This window comes from Melospiza georgiana, chromosome 3 (genome assembly GCF_028018845.1).
Source record: "Melospiza georgiana isolate bMelGeo1 chromosome 3, bMelGeo1.pri, whole genome shotgun sequence".
NCBI classification, from domain to species: domain Eukaryota; kingdom Metazoa; phylum Chordata; class Aves; order Passeriformes; family Passerellidae; genus Melospiza; species Melospiza georgiana.
In genome coordinates, this window is record NC_080432.1 from 19,920,125 (window position 1) to 19,933,958 (window position 13,834).

The following is a 13,834-nucleotide window of genomic DNA, read 5'->3' on the forward strand; positions in this document are numbered from 1 at the left end:
CCAGGGAGCGCAGCTGCCGCGCCCTGGCACGGGCAGTGCCAGCCTGGGGCCCCTGCAGCGGCACTGCTGCACCCTGCTGGCCCTGGCCCTGCTGCTGGCCGCGCTCGGCATCGGCTGCAGCCTGCGGAGAAAAGCCCGGAGGCAGCGGAGAGAGGTGAGGGATGGGCACCGGGCAGCTGGGATGGTGCCAGGGCAGCTGCAGGGTGAGGAGCAGTGCCAGCCCCTGTGCAGGGGAAAGCCTGGGCAGGCACCAAGGCTCCTCTGCCTCTTCCCCAGCCCCGTGCCCGAGCCCAGAAGCAGAGGCTGGGCTCAGCCGCCTCCCTCCCAGGAGGCAACAAGGACAGGCTGAGCCCCCAGAACAAGACAGAACTTCCCTGACATCCTCCCCACCCAGCCTGCAGCCTGGGGCAGCCCAGCCAGGCCCCAGGAGAGCCCGAGGGGGCCCGGCCCCTGCAGCCCCTCTGTCCCCATCATCGTGCTCCCTGCCCCGTGTCTCCCAGGAGAAGAGCTGGACACGCTCAGCCTGGCCACGGACCTGCTGCCTGGCTGAGCGCTCCCCCCTCCATGAGGAGCCCATCGGCCGCCAGAAGGAGAACTCTGCCTCCATCAAGGGCTTCCTGAGGCACCTGCGGCAGCGCTGCCTGCGGGGGGACGCGCTCCAGAGGGGAAGGAGCAACCACGTGTGGAAGGACTTGGACGAGGAGGCGGCGCTTTTCTCTGACTGAGAAACCAACACCTGCTAGGCACATGGAGCGATATACTGCAACCTTACTCATACAGATTTCATTGTTATTAAAATGGTGTATTTAGAAAGACACCCTTTATTAGAAGTGAATGAGTTCATTGTCAGAGAGTACCATAGAAATTTTATTTTCAAAAATTGTAGTTTGGCTGAAGCAGGTGATTTTCTGACAGCTTGATTGCAGAGAGTGAATGATATTGTTCACTGTTGCAAGAGCCAGTGTAATATGGTTAATATTACAAGCTACATACTGGGCTTACTCCTAGGAAAAAAAACTGAGGAGTTAAAATCTACTTCATCTAGAGGGGTCAGGATAAGCTTTTGTATAATATATATCCTTCCACTTCTCATGTGCAACTTGAGCAAGAGGTTAAGTGAATTCTGCAAACAGAACCGCCTTGTCTTGATGTAATAAAAGCTTAAGAGTTTTGACTTCAAAAGGCTGAGCTTTTCAAATGAGAATTTGAGGTGTCAGCTAAAATAAATTTACAATGTAAGTAAATCTGTAAGGACATCTGAACTCATTTCATGGTTCTACAAAGAAGAGGAGCAACAGGCTGGAAGTGTGGAGGCACTTTGGGAACAGTGGACAGCATGGACTGGGATAATGAAGTGTCTCACACACACAGCTGGTTCCCAGGACTGATGACAGTGACCATCAGAGAAGGTGTCATGGACATCATGGGATTCATGTACAGCTGTCCTTGATCCTGGGAAGGCAGCTTCAGTAAACAACATGTTCTCTACACCACCTCTACAACAAAGTGGACAGAAATGAATAAAAACTCTCTAGCAGAACACAATAGTTTAATGGTCATTGAAGCAGAATGATGTAAAATATCTGATTGTTGTGAGAATTTCCTAGCAAGTCCATTATGAAATATAAGTATTTTTAATCAATGAGGTGAGTTTTGAGCAGCTGTCAGAAGTGACATGTGTAGCTATATATATCAATATGTGTATATTGTATATTGTATTATATAGTGCATACTGTGTTACATATATATGTAGTGATATAATACATATGTATATTGCAGATTAATATATGTATATTGCATATTGCATGATATATATCTACACTGATATAGAGATGTATTGCATATTGGATGATATATCAATATCTGTATATTGATAAACTGTATATGCATATTGATAGCAATATGTGTCTTGATATTATAGATGGATTTGTAGCATATTTATATATTTGTATATTTATATATGTATCATACATATATTGCATAATGTATGATGTATATCTACATTCTATGTTGATCTATAGATGTATTTCATATTGGATGATATATATGTATATTGATAAACTATATCTGCATATGGATAGAAATATGTATATTGATATATGGGTATGTAGCATGTTTTATATTTGTATATTTGTATGATATATATATCATACATATATTGCATATTGTATGATTTATAGATAATATATATGATATATATATTGCATAGATATAGAGATACATTACATATTCTGTGACATGTATATTGATTATATATCGATACGATATATACTCACGTTGATATTATATATACATATATATACATATATATGCATACATATATATACACACATACATACATACATATATATATACATACACACACACATATATATTGCCCTGGGGCTCACGGTAACAATACCGGAGGTTACTATCCACGCCCTGAGACACAGATGGCCTCTGTGGGGCCGCGCTGCTTTGCCCGGAGCCGTGCCTGGCACCGATGGCACAGCGGCACCGGAGCGGGAGCGCTGTCCCGGCCCGGGACACGCCATGCCCGCCCCGGGGAACGCCATTGGCCCTGCGGGACGCCAATCAACAGCGCCGCCACTTCCGGCCGCGGGGCGCGACCCGGCCAATGGGCGCGGGCCGGGGGCGGGACGCCTCACGCTCACCGAGGCAACGGGCGGGCGAGCGGGCGGTTCCGGATGGCGGCGGTGCAGGGTGAGTGCGGCGCCGCCGCGGGGCTGCCCCGGCCCGCCGCTCCCGCCTCCCCCGGTACGGCCGCTGTGCCTGCGGGGCTGCGCGGGCCGGGAGCGGGCCTGGGCCGGGCCGCGCGTCCGCCGGTGGGGCTGCCCGCGTGACGTCACGGCCCCGCGTGACGTCACGGGCTGGGCGGCGGGAGCGGGATCGGGATGGAGGCGCGGGAGGGGAGGATGCCCCGACCCGACCCGACCCGACCGGACCCTCGCGCGTGTCTGTGTTCTCCCAGCGCCCGTGCCGCAGTCCGAGTGCCTTCTGCAGTGCGCTCGGGGCTCCTGGTGTCAAATGGTTTCGGTTGCTGTTCTCCAGCAGTCACGCTGTTGTGTGTTCTCCCACCGTTCCTGGCGCTGCACGGATGGGGAGCAGGAAATGGGTAGCAGGGACGGATGGAGTCAAGAGTGATGGAAGTATGACAGCCTAGGAGGGAGAGCTGATAAATCCTAGAGGAGGCTTGAAAGGGAAAAGTTGGGTCCAGTGGGAGCTTAACACGTGGAAGCAGCGGGTTTGTGAATGGAATGTGAAAGGAGTTGAAGATTGAGATCCCAGTTTGAGATGGGAGGTGTTGGAGAAAATTGAGTTGGTGTGGAGGAAGTGTTACAAACGGAAGCAAACGAGAGAGACGGGTTGTCTGCATGTTCCCTGTAGAAATAAACACATCCTTAGACCCAGCTCTGTGCAAAGGCCTAGTGAGGATTTTCAGCCTGCAGCTATACTGTTAGCAAGTCTTCAAGTGATATTTCCATCTTAATTTTAAAAAGCTATTTTGTCGTCATTATTGCTTTCCCTACTACCACGCTATTTCTTCCATTCCTGGGAGAGTTTAAATTCCTTACTTGCTCCTCTTTCTCTTTACTGAGGTCTGTGCTGTGCCCTTGTTGCAGGAGTGACTTTCTGTAGGGTGTAGCAAAGAGGACCAATGGTTGCTGGGGCCATCTTTACTATTATTGATAAAAAGGAAGTAAATGCAGTGATGAGTACTTTAATCTTAGCTCTGAAATTTTTTCAGGTGACAATTACAATTGGATTCAATCCATAAACACTTTCTGTGGAACCTATGTATTATAGTAGCCTTTCATTTTTTGTCAGGACATATATAATTATAACATTAAGTTAATATTTAATTTTGAAAAGTAAATTTATAAGTGTATGCAGATTACTAGGTATGTTTAGTATTTGGGAAGAAATTATGGTGAATAACTTCCTCCAGAGCTGTGCTGATTTTTCGTATCAAAGGAATAGTTATGGCAAACCAGCTGGTTTGTTCTCTGGCAGTGCTGAATCTTGGTAAACATCATTTACATTGTTTGGGCCATTTAAATGGGGTGATATTTAATTGCTGGAGTCAGCCATATAGCATTTCAAGAGTTAGTGGTTTAAGTCTTATGCATTAAACATCTCATTTTCCCAGTTCTATTCACCTTCCAGTGTTCCTGGGTTACAAAGTCCTTTTTGAGATGGTAGGAGTGATAGATGTTATATTGGAATATAGAGGTGGAGAGTCAGAGAATGGTTTGGATTGGAAGGGACCTTAAAATTAATCTAGTTCTTAATATATAAGCTATCTTAATATATTACAGAGGTTTTCTCCATTAACATTACATGCTTTTCACTTTCTTAAGTAATTCAGTGTGTGGAATGCCTCTGTTTTATCTTCTGAAGTAGACAAATGTTTTTGTGTCAGGATTAATATGTAGTAAGCTGTGGATAAGAGCAGCAGTAAATACAGGCAGTTTGTTTGGCAACTCCTGATAAATACATCATTCTGCACTGTTATTTTTGTTTCACATACTAGACAATACTGACAATATTTCCATTAGCTTTCTATAAACATTAATTTCCTTAGCATCTGAAGGGTAACCATCAAAACCAATAGTTACTAAATTATTTGAACTTGACTTTAGCATGTTGAGATTTACTAGTAATCATGGTAGCTCTCTTTACCCAGATAAACATTATTTGACTGTTTTAGGCTGGGTTTTGTTTTAGAAATAATTTGTCATGAAATAAAAGTTAATCTATTTTTTCTTTTCCTGCTGCAAATTAGTGGGGAGTTATAAGGAGATGGGATGAAACAATATAGAAGACTAGGAGTTCATTATAGGATCTTAAACAGGTATTCCCTGCATAGAAAGGCAAAGGTGTTTTAAAAGGTTAGTCATGTGCCAGTTAGATGTGATGGCTGGAGAAATTAGTTGTATTGTTGGAAAACAGGCCACCATGGAAAGCAAAATTTATATTAACAGTTCCTTCCAGTGTCTGGCAAGATCATTAGGTTCAAGTTATGTTGGAGTGAAAAGGCTGCTTTCAGCTTGCAGCATGAACTTTGATTATTTCAGGTCTCATTAATGCTAGGGAAGAGGCAGAACTTGGAAACCCTGCTTTGGAGAGGTGTGTTCCCCTTGGTTCAAACTTCTCTCCCAAAAATTCTTTGGGATTTGGTTCTTTGTGTGAAATTCATCTCTTGAAGTCAGTGTCTAACATATATATCTGATCTGGTTTTAGGATGATTTCTCTCCAGAGTTTATTTTTGAATGGAAGTGTGCTCCTTCCCAGTAGAAGATGGTGATCCCAATGTGTGACCATGGAGAAGGGGATAAGTTCAGTAGAAGTGTTACCTTCCAAATCATCTCAGGTTACAGCTGTAAAAGTGGTGGTCAAAGAGCCCGAAACAAAGCAAACCCAAAGAGGGAAACGAGTGGGATTTGTGCTTGTCCATGCAGGTAAGGTGTGGAAGCAGAACAGCTGCAATGGAAATAATGAATAGTTTGGTATCAAACTAGATAGCAACAAAAATTTTATAGTGGCTCTGGACTACTAGTGTGCTAATAAAGTGACATCAACTGTGTGTTCAAATCTCGGAATGAGGAGTTTGATTGGAGGTTGCACTGGAAACTCTTAATCAAAATATAGTTCTTTGGTTGTTCTGGATGGTGTTTTTGTTCTCCTTGACAAAGAAAACCCCTAATTGTAAATTATTATAAAATGTGGTATTCTGTACTTGCCTGCTAAGCTTGGCAAACCTACAAAATGAGGGAGATATTTCAGTCTGTTTCTTTACCTATGGAAAGATCAAATACAGTCCTTTCACTGCTGATGGTTCGTTCCTTGTCTAGCTTGTCCATGAGGACAGTCCAGCTAAGACCTTCTGAAATCTGCTAGGGCTGTTTGTTGCAGAAATCTTTTTACCCTTCTGACATTTCTTCTGAGTCTATTTTTCTGATCTTGTTCATGTTTAAGTGAGTTACTGTTTGTTCTTTCCACATGTAATGAAGGAGTCCTCTACTCAGATCTAATACAGAAATTATGTGTTTGGTGTGTCTTGCTCATAAATTTTTTTTTCATAGATTCTTTATTAAATACTATGAATCATGAAGTAAACAATGCTTATATCTGGGTGTATATTTGTTTTGAGCATCTATATGAGTACATGAGGTAAAATAGAGCAAAGTGGCCTGGTCATGCCTAAAATATTTGAAAAGCCAACATGTTACTTGCTTTATAAAATCATTAAGGTTAAAAAACCAGCTCCAAACCTTAAACAGTTTATTCTGGATTGATGTTTGATGACCCTGGTATTCTATTTTAAGGGCAAATGAAATTGCTCAATATAGTGTCATTTACTGGGTCACTTTGGTATTGGTGTTAAAGCTTATTTTATTAGAGTTCCTCAAAACTAATATTTCTAGAGGTGAGCAAAGGGAAGTTGAGATAAATACAAGCATGTTTTTAAGTGCAAAACCTGGTAAAACAGAAGTAGATTTTACATATATGCTCCACTCTTGTTTTTCTGATGCTGTATTTAGTAGAATGGTGGCATTAATAAACTTTTCAGCTATGCAAGTAGGGGCAGTGGCTTCAAAGTAGGGCAGAATGGTTCAATACAATGGGATAGATACAAAAGCTGAGAATAAGAAAAAGGTGAAAAATCTGAATGATCTTCATTTGAAGGAACTCCTTGTTCTAAGTCAGGAGTAACAAGCTCTAAAAACATGGCATAAACATGAGAAAATGAGCAGAATTGTGGAAAAAAGAAAATCAAGAGTTTGACTTAAAAATGAGGGTTTTGCCCAATAATGGACAGTAAAGAAAAAAGCTGTGCTGGAAATCCTCCAAGAATGAGTGAAACTGGAATCTCTTGGAAAGTTTTTATAGGAAAAGATTGATGCTGATATTTATACCTGCATGCTTCTGGATATATGATCTGTATCCTGTATTTTACTGAGTGTGTTTGATTCTGTGTTGGAATGCATAAAGTAGTCAATCACTGATAGAAAAAGGAAATGCCAGTGTAATCCAGAATCAGGAACACTATATCTGCCTGTGTCTTAAATCTCTATGTGAAGTACAGGCTGGAGTTTGCCAGCTACTATAATAGATTTTCCTTTTGTTTCAATTGCAGGTGCAGGTTATCATTCTGAATCCAAAGCTAAAGAGTACAAGCATGTGTGCAAAAGAGCCTGCCAGAAGGTAAATGTCACCAGCTCCACAGTCCTGTACTGGGGACACAGGAAATATCTGCACTTAGCTGCTTGGGCTCTGTGTGTTTATTGAGGGAAATGAGGGAAAACAGAGCAGAAACAGTTAAGATGATACAGAGCAGGACAGTGAGTGTCCATGAGATGCAGCAACATTCTCTTCAGTGCTAGCAAATAGCAGACACCAAATGAACACTGGGAGAGCAAGAGAAGGTCACAGTGGTACCTACAAGGAGTATTCCTACAGCTTTCTGTTTTCTGGAGCTAAGTATGGTGTCTGTATATTGATTTCTTCCATATCCACTCTGGAGTTTAAATAAACTCTAGCATCCAGGTTGCTCTGTGAATGTAGGAGTTTCTATAATTATTTTGTTCTTGATAGCACTTACCCTCTTAATAGGAAGGGAGGTAGAAACAGGAAAAACAAAAACAAAAAAATCAAATTTGGAAACAGAGAAATGGCAAGACTTTCATTTCCATTGAAATTAATATGTTTTCATCTCTTCCAAGAACTTTGCTTTGGAACTGGCAAGTCCTGTCTTTTAAGTGTTGAATGAGTAGCTGGAAGACCTCTCTCTAAAATTGTTAATGTCTTTTGCTTTCTCCAGGGAGAAGGAGCTTGGGAGCTTGGCAGGATTTTTAGAGGAGCCTCAGAGTTGGTCTCTGATAATTATCACTTTGTGTTACAGTTTGTTGCTCAATCCTAATACCAATCTAATTTTGTAATGAGAGGCCTCACAAATCATCCAAACTTAGCACTGGCTTTTTTAGCCTTGGTGAAAGTAATTTTGCAGCTAGTTATGTGAGATCTGCTGTTGCATTGAAGTCCAATTTGAGATTCTGTGTAGCTACTCTTGTGCTCAGTAGCCATCATCAATAACTTCTGTGAAGAACAAACAATTTCAGGTTTGTCTTGCAGCCAGAGTTGTTTTCTGGGGTTCCCTGAGAAAGCTTGACTATAAGGTCTTGTTCAGTATGAATCTAATAAATACTATTAGGCTCTACAATTTCACTGTTGTATATAATTTGAAGGCAACATTATTTTACATGATTTATGTTGGCTTTAAATGAGTTTGTGAAGTTCTCTTCAATTTTATGGTAATTGCTATATGTGGTACTAGAAATTTTTGTTGAATCTTGGAAGGAAAAATTGGAACTTGTTGACTGAAACATTTGGTGTTTGAGGATATAAAGTATAAAAAGTTATTTTGACAGAAATTTGACTATGCAGAAATCTGCTACTAAATGCAGTGTCACAATGTCATAGCAGTAAAATCATATCTTCAGATCTGCCCTCATATGGGTCATACTGACTTCTTCCAGTGCCTCTTGTTCTTACACTCTCTTATATTTTAAATTATTTGGTGAAGATTTTATTTTATATAGGAATAGGAAAATGTAGGCCTCAGTCACTGAATAATAGAATTTCCTAATCAGCTAAAACTTGTGTTTTCCAGGCAATTGAAAAGCTACAGGCTGGTGCTCTTGCAACAGATGCAGTGACTGCAGCACTTATAGAATTAGAGGTACGAATTTCTGACTTGTAGTAAGTACACCTCTTGGGTAAATCTTGCCAAAACTCTGTAGGGGGATATTAAATGGGCAATCTCAGTGGAATTTTGTTTTTGTGGTACACTCATTTTATCTTTTGCTTTTCCACCGTATTTTGGTGTAAATGTGTTTAAGTACTTTATAAAAATGCAAGCTGAATAAAAGTTTCCTAGTTGGTGCAATTTGGTTGTCATTTTAGGTATGCCTTATCAGATAGTCTTTAACCTTTAAGAATAAATGCAGTGATTAAAGACTTATTGAACACTTTGTAAGGAACTTAATTTCTGGCTTGCTGAGTACAGACAGGTTGTTCTGGCTCTGCTTCTTAGAGAGGGAAAATATATCCTACTGGGTGTGATTATTATGACAAAATATATGTAGAGGAATGGGCCAGTAATGTTTTTATTTCAAAACAGTACTTGTTAATTAAGATAGAACATCTTGATGAGCAGCTGCTGGTGAGGTTTTTGGAAAAGTGTCTTTTTAGAGTGATGAGGTTTTTATAGCATCTGCCACAGTAAAGGTCCCCATGAAATAATGTAGAAGTGAGTAAAGCTAACCATTTCTGGGTGGTAAATGAAGCAGTTTGGTCATTATCCCAGATCCACTAATCACTCATGACAGTGATGATGGAAACAGGTATTCTTCTTCTCCTGTAAGCAGTAATTGCTTTTTCCCCTCCAACTTTATTAGTAAAAAAAAAAAGGAAAGCAAGGTAAGTGTTGTGCTGTAAAAATAATTTCCTGCACTTGGAATTTATGGTAGTATTCCAAGAGGATTAGCAGTGGATTTTCTTATCCAGATGTTGGGAAAGTGTTCATTAATGTACGTGGTGGGGCTGGCGTAAGGCAGGCAGTCAGTGCATACTTCAGTGTGTGTTAGACATGCTGACTGGGAGCCAAGGCTTCAGTCACACTGTGAACTTGGCAAGTGCCTTGGCTTTCAGCCCTCCTGTGGGTCTCCCTGAGCTGTTCAAATATGCTTTCATGTGCTATCTTACACATTAGAGTATAGCTCACAGAAAGCAGCAAGTATCTCTCTAATGGGATTATTTACCATGCACTTCCCTAAGCACACTGAGGCTGCTCTCACTCCATGAGACTGGTTTGTGTGTCAGCTCCCTCCTCAGTGGAAAACAAAAATAAAAATCTACTTTGGGTTGTGATTTTTATTGTGTTCCTGAGCTACAGAGAAAAACATACTTTGAGAAGCTTGACCGAACAGTTGCAGATCTCTTTGCAGCTGTGTCTGGACTAAATAGTCTGTATGTTTTTGTTATCCCCAAGAGACTTATCTTTTTCTTTAGTAGATTTCAATACTCAGAAGTAGCTTCTGTAAAACAAGTTATGTCTTATAGTAGAGGTGGCCTTTGAGCCGTAGTAAAATCTATGTATTGTATAAGTGGCCTTGCCCCAGTCCTAGTTGTTCTAAATGGGCTGCAGCTGTGATGGCCTTTATTGGGCAGCAGCTGTGGCTAATGAAGATAACTGGGATAAAAGGGGTGGGTTGGCTAGTCAAGGTGAGCCTTGGAGGAGCTCTGATGAAGAAGCAGGAGCAGCACTCCTGTGAGGAGCTGATTGTGAGAAAACCACCCAGAAGGTATGGGACTCTAGAAATATGGTAACAACAAGTGGTGACCCCGACGTGATAGAAGATAGGACAGCCAAGAGCTGTGGCAGCCTGAGAGCTGGGGCTCTAGAAATGTAACAAAAACAATGGAGGATAGGACAGCTGAGAGCTGTAGAAGAACATGGCCTTTGGGTTGAGGAGCTTTGACAGCCAGGAGCTTTGAGAATATGGCCTTTGAGCAAGGAGCTGTGTGTGTTGTAAATGGCCTTTGAGTTATGGGAAAAGGTATGTGTTGTAATGTGGCCTTTGAGTCATAAGCAAAATATATGTGTTGTGTTGGGGAAATACAGGTGGCCTTTGAGTCACAGTGAAAGGTATGTATTGTAGAATATGTAAATATGTCTATGTAAAATCTGTTCCTGTAAGTAAACGAAAAGGGGGAAATATAGTAGAGGTGGCCTTTGAGCCATAGTAAAATCTCTGTATTGTATAAGTGGCCTTGCCCCAATTCTAGTTGTTCTAAATGGGCTGCAGCTGTGATGTCCTTAATTGGGCTGCAGCTGTGGCTAATGAAGATAACTGGGGTAAAAGGGAGTGGGTTGGCTGGTCAGGGAGAGCCTTGGAGGAGCCCTGATGAGCAAGCAGGAACAAAACTGCTGGGAAGAGCTGCTCCTGAGAAAACTACCTAGAAGGTATGGGACTCTAGCAGTATAATAATAACAATGTCTCTAAGATGAAAAAGTTTTTTCCAATTACTCCAATCAGAAACCTTTTTCTCCTTATCTGTCTTGCTACTACTGTGCTGATGCCTGCCATCGTTCCCCTTTCTGGTTTGGCAATTGTCTTAGGTAGTATTTTTATGTGTTCTGTTGCACAAAACATTTTTTTTTCCTTTTTCCTGTTTTTAATATAAAATGTTATTTTGCTCAGGTTGTAGTGCAGTCAATGTAATTAATGTAATTAAGTTAATGCAATTATTTGCTTTCATTTATTCATTAAGTGATTTATATAATCTCTTAGTTGAAGGTTCTGTCTGTTACTGGAATAGGAAGTACTGAGTTTGGGATTTGGCCTTCTTGTAGTTTAAAGTAGTTATACAATTACATTGAGGGAAAGTCAAATTTATACCCAAACCAGAAAACGATGTGGTTTGCAGTTTTTTGAATCTGGTATGAGAAACTCTCAAGTGTTAAACTGTCAGCTTCCAAAATATGGAACAGTTTGTGTCTGCTCATACCTCATTCTGAGCACTACCTTCTGACATCTCTCTTATTGCTGGAGCTGCGTGTTCTGCTTTGGTACTGGTAGTTTTTCTGTTGCTCTATGGAAAACAAACTGCATGTGGCAAGTTGACAAAGCAATCAGAATAGTTTTTGTCATTAATTGAAAGATTTTATGAGTAAAAATATAGGTTTGTGTTGATGGTCTCTCTAGTGAGCTGTCACTCCCTTTTGTTTAAGGTTTAGCATAAACAATGTGTTTTAGCATTTGAAGTTGGCAAATAAATAACAAAAATCTTTGTCAAACTGTGTTCTTGTCTCCCTGTAACACAACTGAAGATGCAGAACAACAGAATATTGTATTAAATGATAACAAATTTCATTGTAAAGTATACTGACTGTAACTTCTTGGTATTTTGGGTTCTGTAGGACACATTGCCATGAGTTTATCTGAAATATTTTATCACTTTTACTGTTCTCTCAGACTTTTAATGCTGTATTCCAAACATTTGTAATCTTTGCAAGGCACAAATCTTTTCATGGAAATCTCACAAAAGATGAATTTTTTCCTCAGTTCCGCTCAATTACAGAACTCCTGTTCAGAGGATTGCAGCTCATCCAAAAGGCATCACTTCAAAGACTAGTTGAGGCACAAGAGTTGCTCTTGATCTTTTATGAGCAAGCTGACAGTTTGCTTGTGGTATGCTCTCTGTGTTTTATTTTTCCAGGCTCTAAGAGCAGAAAGAATATCCTTTCTTTGTTGGACTGTGCAACTCTCAAGTGAAATGCTGTTCTGTGAATACAATAATAGTGGTAGTATTAACTAGAGGAAAAGGTGCATTTCTTTTGCAAAGGAACAAGACTGACACAGAATATTGGTAAAACAGCTGTGCTGGTCTTCATAAGCATCAGCTGTATTTGATAAGGTCATTAAGGCAGGTATGGTTTGTAGTTTGAGAACTCTGGTATTGCAGAGAAACAAGTGCATGTGTTACCTCTGTCAGCCTTTGGTAATTAAATGCTCTGGACAAGGTATTTCATAAGACTCATTATTTACTCTGTTTACTTTCACAGAGACATTATTGCAGTACTGTTAGTTTTTGCACTCTTGCTATCAGCCACCATATGATGCCTGGGTGTTTCTTGAAACACAATGAAATTATTAAACAGGTTTTTTTTGTTGGGTGAGGAGACCCCATACAACCCACTTAAAATGTGCTGTTTTCAGCAAAACCACATGTTGATTTGCATTTTTGTGTAGCTGTGAGAAAATTAGCAATTTCAAGCTTTTCTTTGACTAAAGAGCACTTAATGAAATCTACTGATCAGGTGCTAGGAATACACATTGGATGTAAAGAATGATGAAGATTTCAAATTGTTTCTAAGTTTAGTGTAATCCTTTACTAATATGTATGTAGATTACTTGTTTCTTTATCTGACTTTAGTAGAACGTTCTTTATGAACATCATTTGAATTGGGAGTCAATATGATTGATGGGGAAGCAGATGTCACATTTTGGGTTCCAATCTCCTTGCTACTGAAATTGCTTAGTTCATTTTGCATGTTGTTATTGTGGATCCATGCAAAGAATGTTTTGGACCTATTACACTCAAGCAGTGTGCTTCTATGGTTGTCAGCAAAGTTTTGTAGTGAAAGAGCCTTTTTCTTGAAGAATTGTTTTATGTTTTTTTTTTTTATTATTATTTTCCTAGTAGTTAGGACTTTCGAATATACAGTCTTAGTCCCAAGGATTTCTCTTTCAAGAAGAAGCATCCTTGTTGTATTAAGGCAGTCACCATAGATGAACTTCTAATGGGTAATGAACTGGAAGTTGTTAATTCCAGTTAAAAGCATTACTAAGATGCTTTGCTGCAGAGTGAGCAACAGTAATTTGTGACAGAAGTGTTGTCTAACAACATTTTTGCTCATGTAATTGAAAGGGATGTGACTCATTCTCATAGATTATTGATTGTCATGAAATTCTCACAGAAAAATAACTTCTAAAATTACAGTATGTGGAAAGAAGTGCCTGTAGACTTTGTGTTTGGTTTAGAAGTTGCAAATAAGCCATGGCCAAAACTGTATCAAAGATGGATGGAATGTTCTTTCATGTTCATTGAAAACCAAGCATTTTAACTGTTTGTCTAGATGTGTTACAGAGGTGAGTAACATCTTCAAGCATTTCAACTTTGACCACAGCTAGAAATTTCAGCATGCCTGTATTTTCTGCCAGAACATTTATAAATACATTTTGAAGTAAAAAGGATTCTGTAAAAA

General features: G+C 40.3%; 1 protein-coding gene across 2 annotated transcripts in view; it reads left to right on the forward strand.

Moving 5' to 3' along the window:
- The first annotated feature begins 2,633 nt into the window (after positions 1–2,633).
- Positions 2,634–13,834, forward strand: part of TASP1 (taspase 1) — a 79,002-nt gene continuing 67,801 nt past the window's right edge. For both annotated transcript variants that reach the window (XM_058021338.1, XM_058021339.1), the window contains exons 1-4: positions 2,634–2,703; positions 5,245–5,462; positions 7,142–7,209; positions 8,675–8,743. In XM_058021338.1, the coding sequence (XP_057877321.1) occupies positions 5,324–5,462; positions 7,142–7,209; positions 8,675–8,743 (276 nt within the window). In that variant the 5' untranslated portion in view covers positions 2,634–2,703; positions 5,245–5,323. The remainder of the gene's footprint in view (positions 2,704–5,244; positions 5,463–7,141; positions 7,210–8,674; positions 8,744–13,834) is intronic.